The 24,238-nt window shown below is 40.9% G+C and overlaps 1 protein-coding gene across 1 annotated transcript in view; it reads left to right on the top strand.

The window, feature by feature from the left end:
* The window catches only part of LOC124257532 (multiple epidermal growth factor-like domains protein 10), a gene marked incomplete at its 3' end in the record, with an annotated part of 45,423 nt that overhangs the window by 5,590 nt on the left and 15,595 nt on the right, over window positions 1-24,238 (top strand). Inside the window, exons 3-7 of the mRNA XM_046691625.1 lie at window positions 7,078-7,326; window positions 9,143-9,328; window positions 9,906-10,043; window positions 22,587-22,724; window positions 23,540-23,635. Coding sequence (XP_046547581.1) covers window positions 7,078-7,326; window positions 9,143-9,328; window positions 9,906-10,043; window positions 22,587-22,724; window positions 23,540-23,635 — 807 coding nt within the window. The remainder of the gene's footprint in view (window positions 1-7,077; window positions 7,327-9,142; window positions 9,329-9,905; window positions 10,044-22,586; window positions 22,725-23,539; window positions 23,636-24,238) is intronic.

Below are 24,238 nucleotides of genomic sequence, written 5' to 3'. Positions count from 1 at the left end.
TAGCTGAACAACAATTTGTTATAAATATACCTTTCATCCTTTGCTTAACCACACAAATATATATCCTTGTGTACATAAAATATTTCTAAGTTTAGAAACCCAGTTTCATCTACCATCACTATCATATAGTATAAAAACATATTATAAGTCTTCCTAGCCAACCTTTGTTCTGGCATCATTAAACTTTTTAACTAAGTTTAATTTTTTAAAAATCTTTTGCATTGTGTATATGAGTACAGTAATACAGCATAAGTAGGTGCCTTCCTAGCGAGCTGTAGTTGTCTTTTGCACGGCCATAAGATTGGATGGATAATTGAAAGTTTGATAGGTGTTCGGGCAACTGGGCCCATTTACACCTTGCCCATCATAAAGGTTTGCTACGTTGATAAATGTTTACAAAGTAGTAAAGCTGCCATAAGCTTTAATGTAAGCAAGAATGACATTCTGAACATCATTGCGAGTGATATTACTTGTACACAACAATCCAGTCAAGGAGAGGTCAATATTAAGCGCTGTCAAAGATCCCACCATCGCCGTACGATGAGTAACATATTTTTGACAATGCAGTAAAAAATGAGCAACATCATCTAGCTGATTACACACTGTGCAATTTGCAGGAATATCATTATTAATAATGTTTAGATATGCACCAAGACCACAATGCCCAAGACGAAGTCTGGTTAAAAGAACCTCTTCCCTACGATTGTTTCTAGACAATTTTGCTTTAGCTATATACGGCTCAATGCCATAAAGATGGCGTCCTTTTAAGGATGAGGTCCATCTCTGTTGCCATTTCGCTTGCGCATGGGTCTTACTGACTGTGCATAATTCTGCAGGAGAGGGCAATATTGTCTCATCCTGGTCTGAGACATCAAAAGCTAATGCAGCTTTTGCCAAATGATCAGTTTTTTCATTTCCAAAGATTCCAACATGAGCTGGTATCCATGAAAACTCAACATCTAACATGTCTTTACTTAATTCATTAAAAAGATCAAGGATAATATTGATCAAGTCTTGTCTTGCTGAGGAGGCACCTGTCTGGATTGCTTGCAAAGAACTGACAGAATCACTGAAAATGACCGCTGATACAGGTCTCAAAAAATGAATCCACCGCAAAGCTTCAATGATTGCTGCAAGTTCAGCAGAGAATACAGATAAGTGATCAGCTAATCGTAGAGATATTTCTCTTTTATCAGTGGCTATGAAGATACCTGCACCAACACGACCGGACACTGGGCACTTAGATACATCAGTGTAAATCTGCATTGTATCGATCCACTGTAAACTTCGGATATGTTCCTCGGCAAGAGCTTTAACAAGAGGCGCCGGATCAGATTTATTTGCTTGTTCCAGAACGTAAAGATAAACTGATGGAAGGTCAAGCAACCATGGTGGCTTCTTTGGCAGAACACTAACATCAGCTGTGGCAACATCACGTACATTATGATGGAAAGCAGTTCTCTGAGAACGCATCCCATAAGGCCCCATGCCGTCTTTCCAAGGATCTAGGAAATACTCAACACAATCTCCCAATACAGCTGAAGTAGGGTTTTTCATTCCAAAAGATTTCAATTGAAGCATGTACCGAACTTCTAACAGTTCACGTCTGAGATCTAAAGGCAGTTCACCAGATTCAACATGGAGAGCCTCAACAGGGGTAGTTCTAAATGCTCCAAGGCATATTCGTAGGGCTTTTGACTGAACAACAGCTAGTCTTGCCTTTTGTGTAGCACATGCAGATCCATAGGCTTGACAGCCGAAATCAAGTCGTGATCGAATGAGGGCACGATACAACAGTAACAAACACTTCCTGTCTGCACCCCATTTGGTACTGGAAATACTTCTCAGAAGGTTCAGGACTTTAGTGCATTTCTGAATCAAATAGTCTATATGAGGTTTCCAAGTAATCCAAGGAGTCCCAAAAACTTGACTTTATCCACAAACTCCAAAGGAGAACCGCACAAAACCAATTTTGAATTATGTGGAATCTTCTTCCGAGTAAATATGATTGCAGACGATTTAGAAGCTGAAATCTTAAAACCCCAATGGACACACCAAGTCTGTACAAGATGAAGAGATTGTTGAATGCCGTTAAAGACTGTGTCAAAATTACTGGACCTTTTCCACAACGCTCCATCATCTGCAAACTGTGATGTTTCGACCATTTCACCGATATTCTCAAACAGGTCATTAATCATAACATTAAATAAGGTTGGGCTGATGACACTACCTTGAGGTGTTCCATTCTCTAACATGTATACATCCGACAGAGAAGTTCCAAGATCCCTCAAGAAATCTTTTATCCAGTCAAGCATGCGGCCACTAACTCCAAGCTTATACAGTTTTATTACTAAACCGTCCGTCCATAACATGTCATAGGCTTTCTCAATGTCCATGAAAACAGCCAGTAGAAATTCAGTGCTTCCCAGTGGCTTTTTAATTTCGGTTTCAAGTCGCACTAAATGATCAGCACAAGATCTGTTTTTTCGAAAGCCTGACTGGACACCTGAAAAGAGATTGTTCTTCTCCATGAAGTAAACCAGACGGTTATTTACCATTCTCTCCATTATTTTGCACATGTTGGAGGTAAGAGCAATAGGCCTGTAGGATGTGGCTTGAGTAGGATCTTTACCAGGCTTTGGAATAGGAACTACAATTGCCTTTTCCCAAGAAATGGGAAGTTTGCTTTCAAACCAAATGTGATTAAAAAGTAAAAGCATAGTGTCAAGGCTGATAATTGGCAGATGTTTGAACATATCATAACACAATAAATCGTCACCTGGAGAGGTATTTTTTCGTCCAGAGATGGCATTCCTTAATTCCTGCAAACTAAATAAAGAGTTGTAGTCTGCGATATGATGTGTGGGACAGTGTAAGATATCAGAATACTCTGATTCAAGTGACTTTTTAATGAGCCGGAAGTCTGAATTAAAGTTATCTGTACTAGATACTTTTTGAAAGGACTTTGCCAGTGCATTACTCATGTCAATATTTGTTGTTGCTGGTGTGTCTTTACCAATAGATGGAATAGCACGGTTAGAACAGGAACTACCAGAAAAAAAATTCACTTTTCTCCATACCTGAGAAAGAGGTGTATTTTTGTTTATTGAACTTGTGTACTTAGACCAAGACCAACGTTTAGCTTCAGTAACAGTTCGTTTGAGGAAAGCGGAAACACGCCGAAACTCCATCAAATCAGATGGTAAAGCTGATTTTTCAACCAGTTTTTTTGCCCTCTTCCTAGCATCATGTGCTGATTGACACGCATCCGTCCACCAACATACTGGCGGTTTAAGAGGACGTTTACCTGAACTTCTGCCTATGGTTCTAGTAGCAGCATTAATAATGTTAGAAACAAAGCAGGTATGAAACTGGTCAAGGTCAAGCGAATTTATAGCTGGCGTGACAGTGTCAGAGCACAAAGCAGTAAATGCAGACCAGTCAGCTTTAGAGAAAGTCCATCGCTGAGGTGTTACTCTTAATTCTATTATCGGGTCAAGTTGAAAGCTGGTAAACACAGGATAATGATCACTGCCAAAAGAATCCCAAAAATACACTTCCCAATCACAGTGTGGAGCTAGTTGTGGACTGACAATGGTCAAATCCAGGGCTGAAAATGAAGCAGAAGCCAAGTCATACCGGGTCATAGAGCCATCATTCAGAAGGAAAAGATTCTGTTCATCAAGGAGTGTCTCAATGGCCTTACCTCCAACATCCAACTTAACAGCTCCCCACAACGGATGATGACTATTAAAGTCACCACATAATACTTTAAGATTATCTGACACATTCAAAAGAGAAAAGTAATCATCGCTGGAAGCATGAGCTTTATTGTAGATATTAAAAATCGAGACCGATCTCATATCCTTCAAATGGATAGTAACTGCATTCGCTTCTGTTTCGGACTGTGGCAACCTAAGTTCACTAAATGATAACGAATCCTTTATGAGTATAGCACAACCACCTCTTGACCCGATCGGACGGTCTTTACGTAGACAGACATATCCTTCCCAACGGAATCGCTGATTAGGATTCAAAAACGTCTCCTGAAGACATATAACATCTGGCATGGGATCAAGATTGTTGACAAAAACTTTAAACCCTGGACCATTAGCATTAATAGACCTAGCATTCCACTGAAGGATTAAGAGAGCCATAATAAGGATTATGACTTCCATTGTTGACCCTTAACCATGCTCGTCAGATCCTCAGAGGACAACTTTAACCCCAGCAGAGAATGTGCAGCTGATGCTATCGTCTGTAGACCATCAGACTTGAAGGCACGATTCGTTCCAAGGTTGGCAGCCAGGCAAATAACAAAATTGAGAAAATCAACTGGAGAGACATTGTTGAACAGAGGTGTACAAGAAGGTTCATGCATAAGATCAGTAAGAGAGTCAGTCTGACATTCAACCTCTTGGGTGTCAGTCTGCGTACTTGCTGTCACCATGACAGGACGAGATACCACAGCAGGAATGGGAACAACCGGAGACTGTGGTTGAGCAACGGAAGGTGGTTTTTGAACCATTGGAACCTTAACAACATCTGATTCTCCGCGCACCTTTCGAACAGCCTGAGAATAAGAAAGTTTCCCCTCAACTCTAACTTTCTGGATTTGGACCGCTTCTTGATATTTAAGACAACCTCTGTATGCAGCAGAGTGAGCTCCACCACAGTTTTTACATTTAAGAGAACTCTCATTGCATTCCTCATATTTGTGCTTCCCTCCACATTTAGCGCAAACATGATGAGTGCTCCTACACTTAGCAGAGACGTGGCCAAAGGACTGACATTTAAAGCAGCGCAGTGCAGGGGGAACATAGATCCGGATTGGAAATCTCTGAAAGAAAAGGACAACATGATCTGGTAAAGACTGACCAACAAACGTGAGCAAAACGGATTTAGTAGGGATTTTATCAGGTCCACGAGTCAGACGCACCGCAGAGTATAGTAGAGGCAAAACAGGTTTTATTTCTTCCTCAATTTCACTCATCTCAACATCAAGGTCGACACCATAAATAACTCCTCGAGATCTCATTAGTGACTCAGGCTCATACGGTGTAACATAATGTTCAGCAAGTTCTGTAATTTGCATAAGCTTATGGGCTGCCTCAACGGATTTAGTTGTTACACAAACATCACCCCTGGCCATCCGCTTAACACTATCTATCTCAGTTGTAACCTTAGCCAGAGCTCTAGCCAAAGCCCGCTGGGTCATCAGTTGACAAAGGGTTGGAGAATTATCATCATCATCAACATCTGCCTTAATGATGACAGTGGTTGACTTCATCTGAACTGGCTCATCATAAACAAAGGTGAGATCTGACCACGCATGAGAGGTAGTAGGTGGTTGCTTAACAACACAAGCTTTCTTAGAAGAACCATCCGGTATGCGACCGATTCGCTTCCTCCCTGAAGACACCACTTTAAAACCATCCTCACAGTCCATTCTGTTGTCAGACATTGCCGAGGAAAATCCCCAACAACTGACTGACTAACCCACGAAAAATAATAAAAGTAAAAGTTTCAATACACTCCAACAGATGAGAAAAGCAGAACACAACCAAAAAGGAACAACCATAAACCATCAAGTATGCCTTGCTACTATTCAATTTGCTGACAAGCAAAAGACGTCCGCACTCAACGGCAGTCAAGACCGAACTCCGCCATAAGATTGGCAATATTTTAGTATAAAAATATGGGAAAAGATTTTACTCTGTATAACGTTATCGTTATTGTAAATGCGTAAAATACTACCCAAAGCAACTTTTGACTCCACAGCAGGTTGGCTAACAGCATATTTTTATGACAAAGATGGAGTAAAACAAATTTACCTAAACCTGGAGAGGTTTTAAAAATGACTCGATAAAAGGTTATGATACAAACTAGAATCACCAATTGCATCAAACTTCAACATCAAAATAAAATTTGAGCTCCACAAAACTTCTGCCATTGGGAGGAAGTCATCAGCAAAAGGACCAGTTAGCATGTAATATTTTACTCAAGGGAGATAATTATTCATGTCACAAGTTTATATTCGTTACACCACTGACTGTAACATTTTGGACATTCATTGTTTTCATCGTAATTAGGTGATTTTCTTTTTCAATATTTCAAGCAGGGATGTGTTTTTAATATTGGTATTTCATTTTAAATCTGTAATATATATACATATAAATGGCCTGGGATGTAAACTTTATAATACTGCAAAGTAATGTCGCTGTGCACTGACAGTGGTTTTCTTTCAAAATGATGATAAAAAACCCAAATTGTCCCAAAAATAGCAAACAGGTACATTTCAAATCATTATGAGGAACAGAAAACATGTTTCTTTGATAATATGACTTTTGAAAAAAACACGAAGTAATTTTTTCAGAGCAATGTCCTACTGACCAAAAGTTGGCAAATTTTGAGACACCCATATATATGTTAAAATTATAGAATGTAATTCATACATAATAGAAAACCCCCTTGGAAGTAAAAATGGAGTCTAAGAGATGTAAACAACAAGGATGGCGGACCCAAGATAGGTGAGATCTCGTGAAATCTTGGCAACTACACGAGAGTATATTTCCACGACGGCGAACGTAAAACGTTCTCCAGAAAGGATAAAGGAATACATACAGATGATTCGTGCGACAAGACTTTTTCTGAAAAGGCATCCCATGATATTGAAGCATGAATACCCCACTGTGTTTAAATAGAGCTTGTGGTCAGTCGGAAGTGCCAACAATCTCAGTCAGGGGATTATCTGGTCCACACCCAATTATTCACATGGCGCCCACATATAGCTGATATGTTGTCAAATGCGAGATTAACAACACACTCTACATGCACACTTTGTGACCCATGCAATGTCACAATCGGATGTAGAATAGTACTACATTTCAATTTGTGATCCCCAAAACGCCGACATGCCGACATTCTGTTAGTCTGTTAAAGTCTGAGAAAGAAGAACCTTCCTTTAAATGTTGTGATCCGAATGTCAAATCTGCTGTTCATTTAAATTTTGTGGTAAAACACTGTCTTATTAAGGAGTAAATGTCATTGAATCACAAACAATGTGTTTCTGAACAGGGAACATAGCTCTGAACAGACCAACACAACAAAGCAGCACTCTCAATGACTGTAAGTGGGCGAACACCTCCAAGGGAGAGGTGTGTGGAGAAAAGAATTCCTCCTTGGCTGTGGACGGTGTGGTCAGCAGCAACTACTGGTCAGGGACTTGTACACACACCGCACTTAACCAGACATTAGCATGGTGGACAGTGGACCTGGGAGAGACGCACCTCATCACTAACCTCACAATATTCTTCTTACGTCAAGGCAAGTATTATAAACACAATGTACCGTTATAACTCGTGACTGACCACTTGAGAAATGCTTTATCTGTAGGATAATTAGACACCAAAAATTAAAACTGAAGTATTACATTCCGTATACAAAGGTTTATAATATACGCCGTAAGGCAACAAACAACTTTTGTATCATGGAAACGTAGTGAGAGTAGTGGGTGCAACCAGTAGGGCAGGACATATGAACACCCGTGAATGTGATGGATTGAACCAGTACGGAAGGGCACGTGAACACCCGTGAATGTGGCGGGTGCAACCAGTAGGGCAGGGCATATGAACACCCGTGAGTGTGGCGGGTGCAACCAGTAGGGCAGGGCATATGAACACCCGTGAGAGTGGTGGGTGCAACCAGTAGGGCAGGGCATATGAATACCCGTGAGCGTGGCGGGTGCAACCAGTAGGGCAGGGCATATGAACACCCGTGAGAGTGGTGGGTGCAACCAGTAGGGAAGGGCACGTGAACACCCGTGAATGTGGCGGGAGCAACCAGTAGGGCAGGGCATATGAATACCCGTGAGTGTGGCGGGTGCAACCAGTAGGGCAGGGCATATGAACACCCGTGAGAGTGGTGGGTGCAACCAGTAGGGAAGGGCACGTGAACACCCGTGAATGTGGCGGGTGCAACCAGTAGGGCAGGGCATATGAATACCCGTGAGTGTGGCGGGTGCAACCAGTAGGGCTGGGCATATGAATACCCGTGAGTGTGGCGGGTGCAACCAGTAGGGCAGGACATGTGAACACCCGTGAGTGTGGTGGGTGCAACCAGTAGGGCAGGACATGTGAACACCCGTGAGTGTAGTGGGTGCAACCAGTAGGGCAGGACATGTGAACAACCGTGAGTGTGGTGGGTGCAACCAGTAGGGCAGGGCACGTGAACACCCGTGAGTGTGGTGGGTGCAACCAGTAGGGCAGGGCACGTGAACACCCGTGAATGTGGCGGGTGCAACCAGTAGGGCAGGACATATGAACACCCGTGAGCGTGGTGGGTGCAACCAATAGGGCAGGGCATATGGACACCCGTGACTGTGGTGGGTGCAATCAGTAGGGCAGGACATGTGAACACCCGTGAATGTGGCGGGTTCAACCAGTAGGGCAGGGCATATGAATACCCGTGAGTGTAGTGGGTGCAACCAGTTAGGCAGGTTTCCAAACCATTTGCCAATTTACGCCCAAAGTAATCTGTTTGGGTGGATAACACGGTGTAGTTTTTCTCCAGCGTTGACGCATAATGTCAGTCTGTTTATTATTTCTTTCGCGCGGAACAGGTTTGAAGTTTGTTTATTGTACTGACAATTGATAATTGACTCTACAATTAATGACGGCTGAGTGCAGTTTCTGTTTTATGTATAAATTTCGAACATTTGTTCTAATTGCGCTAATATGAATTAAATTGAACCTGGGCCCTTATTCTCGAAACGTTCGTAGCCCTAAGAATTCTGAACTTTGATCGTAGCCAATGTGTTAAGAATGGGGCTTAAGAAGTTCGTAGAGCTCCGAACGTTTCGAGAATAGCTAGCCTGATTCGTAGTTTTCTCGCAGATGGTGCAGTTGGTGCTGTCTATATTGATGTAGTAGTACGCTCGTAAAACACCATCTCTCGCCCAGTATGCATATAATACTATTAGCACATGCGCCATACCTCATTTACCATCATTGATGCTATAGACGTTAATGCACGTGGTTTCCAAAGTCTTACTTACAATAGCATCCCGCATCGTTTGAACCGACCGCTTACATTATACCGTTTGTAAACATCTCCCTGTAGGTTGTTTTATGTTTGTTTCTAGATCGATTCCGAAATTTCTTGGTACGGGTTGACGATCGTCCCTGCTATCAGAGCCAGACCAACAGTCCCAGCTCCCCCGTCAACATCAGCTGTGACACACCCACACGTGGACAATATGTCACTGTCCAGCTGCCAACATTGGCCGGCTCACACTACATCCTCAATCTCTGTGAAGTGGAAATATATGGTAAACAATGCATGCTGATATTTTCTGTCTGTTTATATTGTCGACCACAAATAGATATATGTGAAATATTTATTCGATTAGAATAACATATGTCATAGTAATTTGACGCCACTTGTATAATAATCGTACCGTTATTATTATTTTCAAACTTGAATCTGTTAACTCGCCGCGTGCAAAAGAAATTACCAATAAATGTCTACACTTGGACAACGCACCGCTGTTGAACTGCCAACAGTGGACGTGCGAAGTAAACTCTCAATCTCTGTGAAGTGGAAATCCATGGTAAATCATGCATGCTGATATTTTCTCACTGGATACTGTGTGAATGGGTGCCGTGATGGATACCCTGGGACAGGCTGTCAGGAAAGCAGATTGCCCAGATACCAACCAATAAGGGCTCGATGTGGTAATGTGTGTAGTGATAATAGTAAACAAATCAGAATAACATCATGTATTTGAACATGACATATTTGTTGAATGGATTGAAGTTTATTGTTATAAAAATTTCGATTATGATATTATATGTGAATGTAACATTCATCAGTTACACCAAACTACCAATATGTGTTCTTTCCAGAGTGTGCTGACGGGAGTTTCGGGTCTGGCTGTAGTTCCTGGTGCTACTGTAGGAACACATCTGAGGTGTGTGACAAAACCACTGGACACTGTGAGAGTGGGTGCAAGGATGGATACACTGGGACGGGCTGTCAGAAAAGTAAGTGCATGTTCACCCAGTGACAAACCCATAACGGGTGTATTTTTGTGATGTTGGTTGGTTGTTGATTAACGCCGCACTCAGCAATATTCCAACTATATGGCGGCGGTCTGTACATAATCAAATCAAGACCAGACAATCCAGTGACTAACAACATGGTCGATCTACGCAATTGGGATACGATGGCATGTGGCAACCAAGTCAGAGAGCCTGGCCACCCGATACCGTTAGTCGCCTCTTACGGCAAGCATGAATTGGGTTCTTACCCGGATCTTCACGTGTTTTTTGTGATGTGAAGTGGTAATATTTTAGTATACTAAAATTTAGGTGACAGATGTTAAGTGAGACCATTTATCAAGGAGCCGAAACGAATTTTTAGTTTCAATTAAACGTTCTCAATATTTCAGCCACAAGACTGTGGCCTTCAAAACGTGTATATATATGGTGCCTCTTTGTAACATCCCTTTATGTCACTATTTGAGGTTTTATATGTTATGCAGTCCGGTTCTATCGTCCATGTTTAGTTCTGTCAGTATTAAATAAGTGTGTTACTAAAACCCATGTTTGTGTCGTCAGCACCCTCATTACACCTACGACTGTTGATTTACCTGACAAAACGCCGACTTTGACTTAGTCGCTGTAGCGTAGGAATATATTGTCGTGTGTAGATTAAGGAACTGCTCAATCTGCGGATTACTCAACTGCCCCGTCCAGAGTCCAACATCCTGCTCAATTCCATGGAATGATCAACTGACAGACAGACAGACAGACAGACAGTATATTTTCAGTACTTCAGACTCAAGGCCCCTTGTACAAATGCAGATAACAAATTAACATTTACCCCGTGATATACAAATTACATATTGAACTTTGATGATATTTAAAAAAACAGAAACAACAAGGATCAGATCTGGATTATTTGAGTTTAAAAGATTTATCATTAGCTGACGGTGTTTAAATCTATCCCGCACCATAGGCAGACATTTATACCTTACATTAGAATATGTTTCACATACATTTGTATTATTAAGACGCCCTCTACTTCCCGTAAACGACAGTGTTTCAGTTTAGTTTAGTATTCTGTTTAATAGACAGTATAGAAGAACAGGCATGTTTTTTCCTTAAAAAATGGAACTCAATGTGAGGAAAGATACAAATCTATTTTCGCTAATAAAATATAGGGGCATAATGCATTTATTTGCTTAGGTAGCTATTTGCTCACATACCACAGCGATATCAGTCTAGAAGAAAACATAAGACCTAAATATTTGTAATAAGTGACTACGTTTAAGACAGATGAACCAAGAAACCATTTTCCATTTTTTGCAACAACACCATCATTTTTAAAAAAACATAACATTGGTTTTGCTAAGATTTCCTTCTAAAGCCCATTTGGTATAATAGGATTGTAAGACATTCAACTGTCTTTGCAAGCCATTAAAACAAAAAGAGAAAACATTACAACATCACCAGCAAAGAGTAATTGCATTATGTCCATAATTTCTTCTGTAACAAATATCCCATGACTGTTACTATTTTGTACTTCAGTTGCAAGCTCATTTATGAAGAATATAAACAGTAAAGGACTTACAATAGAGTCCTGTCTTACACCACTGGGTGTTGAAAGGCAGTCAGTTCGTATTATTATCACAGTCAAACGTTTTATTATAATCGGTTTCTTGTATAGGGTTAAGTAGAACCCTAAAGTAAACAGGCCAGTCACTTGGGGATATATAACTTCTCTGTGGACCACCTCCGTGGTGTAGTGGTTAGAGCGTCCGCCCGGAGAGCGGAAGGTCGCGGGTTTGATCCCCGACCGCGTCATACCAAAAGACGTTAAAATACGGTACTTGTTGGTCCCTACCTGGCGCTCGGCATTAATGGGTACAACAAGGACTGGTCGGCTTGGAGTCAGTATAATGTGACTGAGTGGGGTATTCATGTTTCACTGCGGCATGGTATCTCAGTGGGCTAGCACTATAAAACCAGCCTAAGTCTGGGCTAGTACAAGCAGCCACACATACACATACACACGCATGCACGTCGTCATATGAGCGAAATATTCTCAAGCACGACGTAAAACCCAATTTCACCTCACCTCACCTCTGTGAGCGTCCCTGTGTTGATTTTTTTTCTGTCTTCCACAAGTGTTTACAGTCAGTTTTCCCCGGCCAAATTGATTTCTTCATTTAGCTTAAAGTTACAGTCCATTTTCTACTGCGTGCAACAATTCTCATATATATTTTTGGCAGTAATATATTCCCTTAAGTTAGAATCACATTTGCAGCTTCTAAATTTAGCCAAATATCTGTATATCTCTGACTTTAATAAATCAGACTCCTTATCAAACCATGGAGGCTGATATGTGTTCCTAAATGCAAATCCATTGGAAATGGCAACAGCTGACTTTGCTCAATATAATATTATATCTCTGAGCGTGTGTAGTGCTGCATTCACATTAAAAGATATTCTTCAAACACATCTTTACAAATATCGCTACTGAAATGCTTAACATAAGAGGAAACATGTTAAGGGCTTAATTTAAATTTAGGAACATGTGAAAGTAATAATAACTGAACTTTCTTTGTAATCCCCAACAGCAACAATATCTTTGAAAGTACACGCCATAGTTAAATGATCCGACTCTGTATGCTGTGTAACTGACATATCTAAAATCTTTGGAAAACAATCTGTAGACACAAACAAAAAACAATCAGCAACAACACTGCAACCGGAGACAAAGGAGATGGAGGTATAATTAACATTATTATCCATCTCCCATTCAAAATATGTACCCCATATAGCTTACAGATGTCCAATAAACTTCTACCAAAGTTGTTCACATTTGTGTCAAATTAGTTTCGTATCTTAGACACAACTAAAATAGTCAGAATTATAATTTCCATCCGCTGGTAAATATTCAACCCCATCACCTAAAATATGGTTCAGTTCACACCCAGTTCTAGCAGTAAAGTCTCCACATATGATAAATGTACATGCTTCCTTGTAGTCATGAATGATGTGCATCAGCTGTTCTAAATAATCAATACCATTTTCTAAACATGAACTGTATGTGGGTGAACGCTCAGGATGAATATAAACAAACACCAGGAAGATGGTAAAGGGAGGCAACTTATCTTTAATAGTGAAAAACATGTAAGCATTCCAATGGTATATTTGAAACCTCTTCCCATGTGTACATAGTGTCATCAGTTATCCGTTTATCATAGCTGAAGTAGGTACATCTGTTATCCTCTCCTGTCTTTTATCATCAAGGGAGATAATCGAGAATATACCTTTCCCACTGTCTCCGTGAAATCCTCAGTGACTCGAAAGTCAAGTCCTTTCAAGCATTGCCTATCAGCCTTTAAACTTGATATTGTTCTTTGAAAAACGAAAACTTTAAGATACTCTGGCAAGATTACAGAATACCGGATACCTATCCGCCATTTTTATTTTTGATTGCGCATTTCTTTTTGCGCACTTCCGTTTTGTTTCCTTAGCAACGGCACGCCATGAATGAAGGCTGTGTCGAAGCAGCGTTCAATATTAAATATTAAATATTAGACAATATTAAAGCTAAAAAAAGGTAAAATATTGGGGGTAAAGGGGGTACCCCCCTTTATTTAAAAGCCTTACCTACCTTACCTTACCAATCAAAAAACACTTACCATCAGAGTGTTCCCGCACTGTAGAGTTCCTTTTCCAATATGCATTTGAATAAAATTTTAACACACGATTACTTTTTACTCTGTTTACGTCATTGAACGCTGTTAAAATCCCCTGTTGAGGTTTCCTAAACCGGAAGTAAGGTGAGGAATTCGATTTTAACCTTATTTTTTACCTTAAATTCGTATTTTTATTGGATCGCTCGCAGGCTCGCGCTCTCTGTTTCTTCTATATATAGGAGCCTCACGCGCACAATAAAATGTACAATGTATATAATTAGGTATCCGGTATTCTGTAAGTGTACCGTTCACGATGGTGTGAAGTGGACATAAAATCTGGAACATTAAGCGATGTGATCTGTGCCAGAATCGAACTATGCGTTACAGCGCGATCAGAGAGAGTGACTGACTGAATGGATCTGTCAAAACAAACTGCTATTACATTTTGAGCAGATAGTCTGCGCTGGACACGATCTCCCGGTACAGAAGCTGTCTTAGGGGGTCCGAGATTAGGTTCAATATCTCCAGTGTCAAGTAGCAGAGTTAGTGACAGCAAAACTATGCGGAGACCGATCCGTATAATACCTCATACCTGTGTACCGCGACAAAGTGAATGAGGTCGCTTGAAACTCCCGATCGATTCTTGCCCTCCAAAGATGGATTTCCCCATGTTGATATATACAAAAGTCTGAATACATATCTGCCTGTTCTCGTTGGAGTTCACACCAAAATCAAAACAACCACCTTAGAGGTGATCAGGTGACTAGGAGAATGATCAACGGCGTCTGCTGGTGAACATAAATCTGCACATTTTCGAGTCAATTTCGAGTCATCTGCGTACATGAACACGTCATAGACGTGTAGCTTCTAAAATGCCATACCTGATTGACTGGGTGGGCCACACACAGATTAATGGAAACATGGTGATACATAGAGGATACTAAACTACCTTACGTGAATAGCATTTTTATTAAACGAGTTAATGATTTGGTACTAAATCCTTCACGAGTTAAATAAAATGGTATTTCACAGAATCGAGTTTAGTATTCTGTTTATTACTCTCCAGCATAAACTGATAGAAACTGCCTACTAATAGTGTGATGACTTTCAGCTTTCCACGAGTCATGCCAGGTCTAATACCATTGTGACAGAGGTATTAGCATTGTGGTGTCATAACTGTAAAACATTATGACGTCATATGTCTAGCGGTATTACACTAGTGTAACATTGACGTAAAAAAAATTACACAGCAGTATCTTCCACGGGAGACTAATGTCATACAATACGGGAACTCGTGAACTTGATATTGGGGATTTATTACTGATTCGGTAACTCAGCAACATGTCATTCGTCTGGTGCGGTTTCGCACGGCGTCACACTCCGGCGCAGTGATGACTTGGCATAACATCACTGCCATAGGCTAATTTGCATATCACTTGACCGGACTTTTCTCTTGTTTGTATACAAACGCGCATATTCATAATAAGAATAGACCAGCCTTACGCAAGCTTTTCGGCGCGCTCTTCACAATGTTTTACATTGTTACATGTATATTCTTCCACAACTGCAACATTATATTTATGACTACATATTTAGATATCAAACTGGCTGCATCGTTTGCTCTCCGTCCGCTTCGAGGACAGCACGTGGAGCCGTACAATCTATGTAAACAAAGGATCGCTACGCAAATCGAAATAGTGGTACATGTTTTAGGATATTTTCTCAGTGAAACTAAACCATTCTATCAAAGATGTTTAATTAGACGTGTAGACTCGTCAAAAATAAAAGAGTTAAGAAATATGTAGATTATATTGAATCAGGGGCGGATACAGCTTCTTGAGAAAGGGGGGGGGGTGCACACTATTGAGAAAAGGAGGGGTGCACACTTCATTATTACCCGAATTTCAATAGTCAGTTAACAAACTTTCAGCACAAAAGGGGGGGTGCGCACCCCTGCACCCCCCCCCCCTCTGGATCCGCCTATGTGAATGGACGGTGCAAGATGTGGCGAAACGTCACATGTTTCTGGCCTGTGGCAGAGGTACTATGCTGGCTTGCCGCATGGAACTCTGGGTAGGAGAGTGGGCGTCTGCTAGCCAGTTACATCCGCTCTGCGCATGCCCGATAAGGGAGCATTAGTTAAGAATGGAGTAATCCTTGTGTCAATATGATACTATGACATCTCCCCCTTTTCAGATAAAATAAACTCTTTAAACAATTTTAGCCTTCAATGTCACTTGATGGTGAACATTTACTTTAACTGGCAAGAGATAAAGAAATCTCTGCAATATTCATTCAGTCTCCCGTGACGATTGCAGCCAACTTCCATCTGAACTTGAAACAGTCCATAATAAACACAACTTTTCAGTTTTCACATAATTGTGACTTAACTGTCCTTTGAAATAAAAGTTACTTCACTGAACATGAACTTGAATGTCACTGATCACAAAAAATATTTCTTGGCACATACAATTAATTACAAGTCAATTCAAGGAATTATTTCACATTATTGTCACTTCACATCCAGTCTCCATACTTCTGGGGAGGCTTCCCCGTTAGACCAGACCGTGTTGTGTACTGGATAGTGTCAGACACAAGATTACTGACACTGCACTCAATTGGAGGCGACTTTTCAAATCTGCGTTTGTGTGCGAGTCTTGTGGAATGTCACTGTCTGTTGTCTGAGATTCATCGAACCTCATATGACGGCGATTTCTTCTTAAGTTACCCGCTGCTGTCTTGATATGGCAACTCCGAGGAGTCTGTGCCCTGGTCTGAACAGTGCCTGGAGTCCACCATGTCTTCTTCTCACCGCCAAGCTTGACTCTAACTGGTGCACTTAGTGGCAGCTCTGGCAACCACTGCACGCCATGTCTGCGATTGTAGAAAGTCTCGTATGAAGACTTATTTGCACTGTCTCTCTTTTTCACCTGTTTCAGATAGGCCACCTGGGGACCAGGTTTTCCGGTAACGTTGGTAACGTTGTGCGGATTTGTCGGCCCCATCATCAGCTGAGCCGGAGATACCCCTGTGGCGGTACTAGGTGTGGATCTGTAGGCCATTAGAGCTAGATAGGGATCTTCCTGGTTAAGAATCCTCTTCACAATGCGCACTGCACTCTCGGCTTCGCCGCTAGACTGAGGGAAGTGCGGACTTGATGTGGTCAATTCTTGTGCAAACTTTTTAAAGTCTGCAGACGTGAATTGTGTTCCATTATCTGAGCGAAATTCTTCTGGTACGCCTCATCGAGCGAACATTGCCTTCAACTTGCCCATCACTTGTGAACATGTTATATTGGTTAAGTGAGCAATTTCAAGATACCTTGAGTAATAGTCCACTACTACAAGACAGTTCTATCCCTTGGCAAAACACAAATCAGCAGCAATCTTCTGCCATGGTCTTTCTGGAAGTGGGGCGGTCATAAGTGGCTTCTTTCTCTGAGTCGGATTATGAGTCTGACAAAAGTTACACTGGCTAACTTTCGTCTTGATATCGTTTGATATCCAAGGCCACCACATACACATTGCTGCTCTTTCCTGGCACTTATTTACTCTTTGGTGTCCCGAGTGAATTTGTTCCAAGATTTCCTCTCGTAGAACTTCGGGAACGATGATACGATCGCGGAACACCAGTAGGTCATCAACTACTGACAGTTTTCCACTCACGACATAGAACTATTTTACCTCAGATGGTATGCTCTTACTGTGCTCTGGCCATACTGTCTGGGTGAACTGCATTGCACGCTGGATGATTGGGTCATTGGCCGACATCATCTTTGATGTGTTGACTTTCTCGTCCGAGATGGGTCTCTGAGTAGATACAGACTCCAAGTAGGTTTCTACTGTTGGGTCTTCATCAGAACATTTCATGGGACTTCTTGATAACGTGTCTGGGACGACTAGGTTTTTCCCAGGAGCATACTCTGCTGTGACTTGAAATCTTCTCAAGCGCATCAACAGTCTTTGACATCGGAGTGGCACGTTGTTGAGATCATACGAGTTGATGAGTGGAACGAGAGGTTTGTGATCTGCTTGCAGTTTGAATCCATCCAAACCTATCAGGTAGCGATTGAATTTCTCCCACGCCCATACACCAGCTACAGTCTCCTTTTCGATCTGCGCATAACGGCACTCCGAACCCGTTAGCGTTCTTGAAAAGAAAGCCACTGGCCTCCATGTGATTCCACCATGCAGCTGTAGCAAGGCACCTCCTTGACTGTAGCTGCTTGCGTCCGCACTCACCATGGTTGGCAACTTGGGATCATAGAATGCCAGTACCGGTGCACTGTTTACCATGGCTCTTACTTTGGAGAAAGCCGACTCTTGATCTAGGCCCCAATACCACATAGTATCGGCATGTAGTAGATCAGTCATTGATTTCGTGACAGTGGAGATATCCGGCAAAAATTTCCCCAAATAGTTCATCAGTGCCAAGATGCGTCTAAGTTCCTAAATATCCTTCGGAGATTCTAATTCAAGAATGGCACCCACCTTGCTTGATTCCAGACTGATTCCATCTTTGCATATTCTGTGTCCGAAATATACAATTTCTGATTTCCGGTACTTGCACTCGTCTTTGTTCAGCTTAAGTCCCGCTTTCTGTATGGCGTTAATTGTGTCGTTAAGTCTTTTTTCATGTTCAGCATTTCACGAACCGTGAATGAGTACTTCATACATTATGACTTCTGTACCGGGTAGACCGTACAAGAGATCTGTCATGTTGAGCTGAAATATCTCTGGAGTTGAGGTCACTCCAAATGGCATTCTCTTGAAACAATAACGTCCAAAAGGGGTCATGAATGTAGTACGTTTCTGGCTATCTTCATGTAGAGGAATCTGATAATAACCACTAGAGGCATCCAGGGTTGTGTATATCTTGGATCCACATAGCTTTGAAGCAATATCTTCCAATGTTGGCATCATGTAGTGTTCTCTTTCTACACCTTCATTTAGCTTCTTCAGGTCAACACAAATCCTTACTTTTCCTGATTTCTTGATTACAGGTACCATTGGTGCACACCACTCTGTTGGCTCGGTTATTTCTTTTATGATACCGGCATCCTTCATACGTGTCAAATCTTCTTTCACTTTGTCTAACAAAGAAAATGGTACTCTTCGTGACGTTGCAATACTGAAGGGAACTGCCTCAGGTTTCAGTTTTATCATCACTGGTTCACAATTCACAAGTTCGAAAGGACCAATACACTTGACTGTACTTTGTTTATCTCTGTGCTGATTTCATGAATGTTCGGCTTCACCAAACCCATCTTGTATGAAACATTCCTACTCAGCAGATTGTTATGTCCGTCTGTGACATAAACGTTGAACTTGTATAATTCACCATGATATTTCACCTGTGCAGGAAACAATCCTGAGCACCCTATTATGTGTGAATGTTCTGAAAGTTCACGATCTGGTGATAATAACTTTGGTTTGTTGAAAAGTTTGTCATAAGTTTCTCCTGAAATCACCGAGGTGTCTGCACCGGTGTCAACTTTGAATTCAACAGGTGTGTCTTGAACATACAATGTAACCATCCATGCATCATTATCATCTTCACAGCTGACAGATCCAATATCGAATCCACTTCCCTAATCATCGGACAAAACGTCTGTCTCTACACTGTGAACATTTTGTTGTCTATTGCTTGTACACATCTTGGCATAATGTCCTTTCTTGTTACATACAGGACATGTCTGACCACTAGCGCGATAACCTTCCTGAATGAAGATTACCACAAAGTGAACAGGGCTTATTCAGACCGTATGATTGATGATTCCTTTGGTTTCCATGGTTACCATTACTTCCATGATGAAAACCTCGTGGGAGACCAAATCTTCTACCTCTATGGGCATTAAAGTTCATATTTCTGGAATTTCTACTCCTTATCTCTTCTTAAGTCTGAAAATTGTCTTGATTCTTAATTTTAGACCTGACTAGTTCCGTTTCCCTGGCTATCTGTATAGTCTGATCCAATGTTAATCCAGGAATTAATTGCATCCGTTCTGAAACTTGTCTGTCAGAAATTCCAATGACAATCCTGTCACGAATACTTTCATCACGCATATTCCCAAATTCACAGTACTCTGCAAGTTCATACAACGAGCGTATAAACGCTTCCACACGATTCACCCGTTCGTTGATTGAGTTGGTGAAACTTGGTTCTCTCGTGAATCACATTCCGTTTTGGAACAAAATGTTCATCGTATTTCTGAATCACTTTGTCAAATTTCCCCTCATCACCTTCGTCAAATGTAAAAGAGTTCATAATGTGTTCCCCTTCCTTTCCCATTGCGTAAATGAGTGAGCTTTTCTGAACATCTGACTGTTTATCCACCTTTTGTCGCGGAACGAAATCTCATGAACCGTTGCCGCCATTGGGGCCATTGGAGAAATCTGGAGACGAAAAACGTGCCATCTTTCTTAATTACGTCTTCAGTACTTTACTTCTGACACCATGACATAGAATACGGGAACTCGTGACCTTGATATTGAGGATTTAGTACTGATTCGGTAACTCAACAACATGTCATACAAGTTCGTCCTGCGCGGTTTCCCGCGGCGTCTGCTAGCCAGTTACATTCGCTCTGCGCATGCCCGATAAGGGAGCATTAATTGAGAGTGGAGTAATCCTTGTTTCAATATGATACTGTGACAAGTAATAGAATACAGATCACACGGATAAGATACGAATGGGCTCTTCTAACAGATCCTCACTGTCTGGGGTATATGGTGACTGTCTCTACAGTTTTGGTAATGAACCTTCCAGGCGTGGGCAACAGAGTGTAGTTGAAGTCTAGTCTAGTCCCTGCTATTTATTACTGCAAGGGGTGATGGGAAATCATACTTTGATTGGAATGATAAAGTGACATTATTAGTGGTGTTAAAGTAAGGGGCGGTGGGGTAGCCTAATGGTTAAAGCGTTGGCTCGTCACGCCGAAGGCCCGGGTTCGAATCCCCACATGGGTACAATGTGTGAAGCCCATTTCTGGTGTCCCCCGCCGTGATGTCGCTGGAATATTGCTAAAAGCGGCGTAAAACCAAACTCAGTCAGTCAGTCAGTCAGTCAGTCAGTGTTAAAGTAAGTTGAAAACGATTTTTGTCTTGCTTAACATAATGGTGCAGGCAAGTGAGTGGATCGGCCCACCAAACCTGTTCCAGGAATTTCAGTTCACGACTCCACTTACATGTATTACTGACTGGATTTTAAACCCCAAATACAACACAAGTCCAGTCTTTAATTCGCTGTCTCAGAAAAGTGTATTGAAACAAAGTACAGTGTCGCATGAACTCTTTTAAAAAGATAAAGAACTTGGACCCATGTATAAATATTCTAGGGCGAAACTAATATTTTATTACAATACATACAGGGGAGAGCCAATAATATTTCTTAAATATGATACCATATCACACTGTTCCGGTATCTTATGTACCAAACTATGACGCCCCGTTGTCTTGTCCAAAACGTATTTTGAAAATGGAATGCTAAAAGGGTATGTACGCCCTCTGATTTTATGGTCTCAGTTTGAACAAAGTTGGGAATACCGTTTGTTAGTATAATTATAACTCTTTTCGAATTATTTACGTTGGGTTTGGTGGGTTTTTTTTCGGTTTTCTTTTTCATTTTTGAGAGAAACACCAAGACTAGGTGTGTCAGTTTAGTTTGAATATATAAGAGCAGACATACACGGATTAGCCCGTATGTCAATCATTCACACACATAAAATATGTCAGATTTTCAACGAACTCTCCCTTATATTTTCTCGTTTAGTCGTTGTTCAGTTGAGATAAACTAAACTGTACATTGTCTCTAATTTAGGGTTAATTCTTTAATGGACGTCCTACTTGTCTCTTAATAAATTTAAAGACACACCCAAAACCTGTTACTGGGTTCGAATCCCCGTTCGCCTTGATTTTGTCTCTAGCTATATGTGTGTCTGCACCATTTTCATTTCACCAAAATTTCAAACTTTTGGAAACTATATGAATTTTGGCAACCTCTCAGTTGAGGTATATCTGGAACACTTATTGTGTTATAACTGGCATCATGGTGGGTGTGTAGATGTGTCTGTTCACATTTGGGAGCTCTGTAGAAGCACTGGCCAGTTACTCTCTGTGCTGGTAAACATTGTATATTCGCTTTTAGAGGTACTCAACCTTTGTAAATACAACTTGTACATGTTTACATTTAAATAGCGTGGATGGCATTGTCTAGTGTTTGAAGTACCTTAAAATCCATTTGCTTTGTCTTTGGCATTGCATCCTGCTGCATTACGTTTGTCTATTTTTAATAAACATGCATGTAGTCACGTCCGCTATAAAACAATTGGACCGTTTCGAACCCTCTCCTCTGTAATAGAGGCAGTAGTCGCTTAAGCGGTGTTAGTTAAGCAGCCTTCGGCAGAGACATCTTTCTGTAAAGATGCCATTAGTATTGAAAGTACTTTTGTCCATAACTTGCACAAAATCCAATCAGAAATTTAGTTTTAAATAGTATTTTGAAGAGAAGGACAATCGAAAATTCATATCGTTATGTGTGGCCGGACCTCACAATAGGAAATATGTATTTCGATGTTGTACTTGTATGTTGAATATATTTCACCCTAACAGGCATCTGACAACATATTTTAAAAACATATAATATATTACCCGGGCACGGAACTCAGATGGGTGGTTGGTGAATTAAAGGAAAGGAAGGAAAAAAGAAGGAAAGTTGAAATTACCGTAATTTATCAAATAATTTTAAAACTATATTTATTTGGTGTCTAAATATAGAGCATGCTGACGAACACTTCCTACTGTTACAGAAGCTACTGTTGTGACGGGTCTTGGTGTAGGAAAATACACAAAACACGATGCTACAAATATCGTTACAGCTTGTCCTGAGGGACGCTATGGTTCTGGCTGCATGGAGACGTGTGGACATTGTACTGGAGGAGATCAGAACTGTCACAATGTGAATGGGACTTGTAGACATGGCTGCCAGGAGTACTGGAGTGGAACATTGTGTAAAGGTTTGTATTTCTTTCCTGGGCACTCACTGTATAACTCTCTTTAAAGAGCATAAATTGTACTCATAAAAGACAAGATGCAGGAACACGTTCTAGCAAATATCTTTTATAAACATGTCCTTACTGTTTTACTGTTGGAACAAATAGCGTAGATTATATCATGATTTAGTCACAATTGTACAATCAACTCAGCTTATAGCAGAGATATCTTATGCATGTGGAAAGGGTTTTTTCGCTTCCATTATGGATGTGGAAAGAGTTTTTTTGCTTCTATTATGGATGTGGAGAGAGTTTTGTCGCTTCTGTTATGGATGTGGAGAGGGTTTTGTCGCTTCTGTTATGGATGTGGAGGGGATTTTGTCGCTTCTGTTATGGATGTGGAGAGGGTTTTGTCGCTTCTGTTATGGATGTGGAGACGGTTTGTCGCTTCTGTTATGGATGTGGAGAGGGTTTTGTCGCTTCTGTTATGGATGTGGAGAGGGGTTTTGTTACTTCTATTATGGATGTGGAGAGGGTTTTGTTACTTCTATTCCATTTGTAGCTGAGTCAGTATAGATAAAATTCTAAATTTATTATGAAACATTGATCCATTTCAAGAATACATGAAACATAAAGTAGATTATACAATAACTATATGAATAGACATTCCACTTCTTAGCAAATATCCCATAGATTTGGGCGTTTCTCAGTACATTAGCGCAATACAATGTGATTAAGAGCATGTGTCGTGTGTTCTGACAGCACGTTCTGTAGTTACTGTAGGTTAATTCAAATGTGTGCAATAACTGTTTCATCCGATAACATTTTTTTATGATTAGCTCGTGAGTGTCACTGTACAAGCGACGGATGTGATGCCGACTTCCGGTGCCCAAGTGGCTGTCTCCAGGGCTGGTCAGGCCCCACTTGTCAGAGACGTGAGTAGAACACTATGTCTGTGGTTTGATTTGAAGCTATGCTAAGATCATGTTGTGACCCGGGATTAAACATTTGCTCGTCTACTCTTATATATCATGCACATATGTACAAGGTTTCTCAGTACGATAACGGTTCAAACGGTTCCAATGAGATCATAAAGGGATGAATATTAATATTAAAACGCGAATTTTGGGGAATCAGCTCGCTTGGCAAGAGGTCTGCCAATACCAACCCACACACAACACAACACCTGAGTAAATAAACAAGGAGTTTATTACACAGCAGTCACTTAACGATTTTACATAATCAGTCAATAATAGCATAGTTTACAATTAATTAATAGAACATGTTCACAATGCAATCAGATATCAAAGTACATAAACATCACATGTAGATTCGTTATACACGACACATACTACATTAATCGCGATACATATTCCAATGTACACAACAATAGTTCACTACACTACACATCACCCCAGTGGGGGTTCATACAATCTACATTCTGCAACGGTCCCAAACAGCATAGTATTCACAACGTAATACAATAGTTAAAATATCCGACACACTCTATACATTCTATAATAGTCACAAAACAGTGT

Source organism: Haliotis rubra, unplaced genomic scaffold (assembly GCF_003918875.1).
Source record: "Haliotis rubra isolate DU_JTF1 unplaced genomic scaffold, ASM391887v1 Scf664, whole genome shotgun sequence".
NCBI lineage: Eukaryota > Metazoa > Mollusca > Gastropoda > Lepetellida > Haliotidae > Haliotis > Haliotis rubra.
Note: the sequence above shows the minus strand (reverse complement) of the source record. Positions and strands in the feature narration are given on the sequence as shown.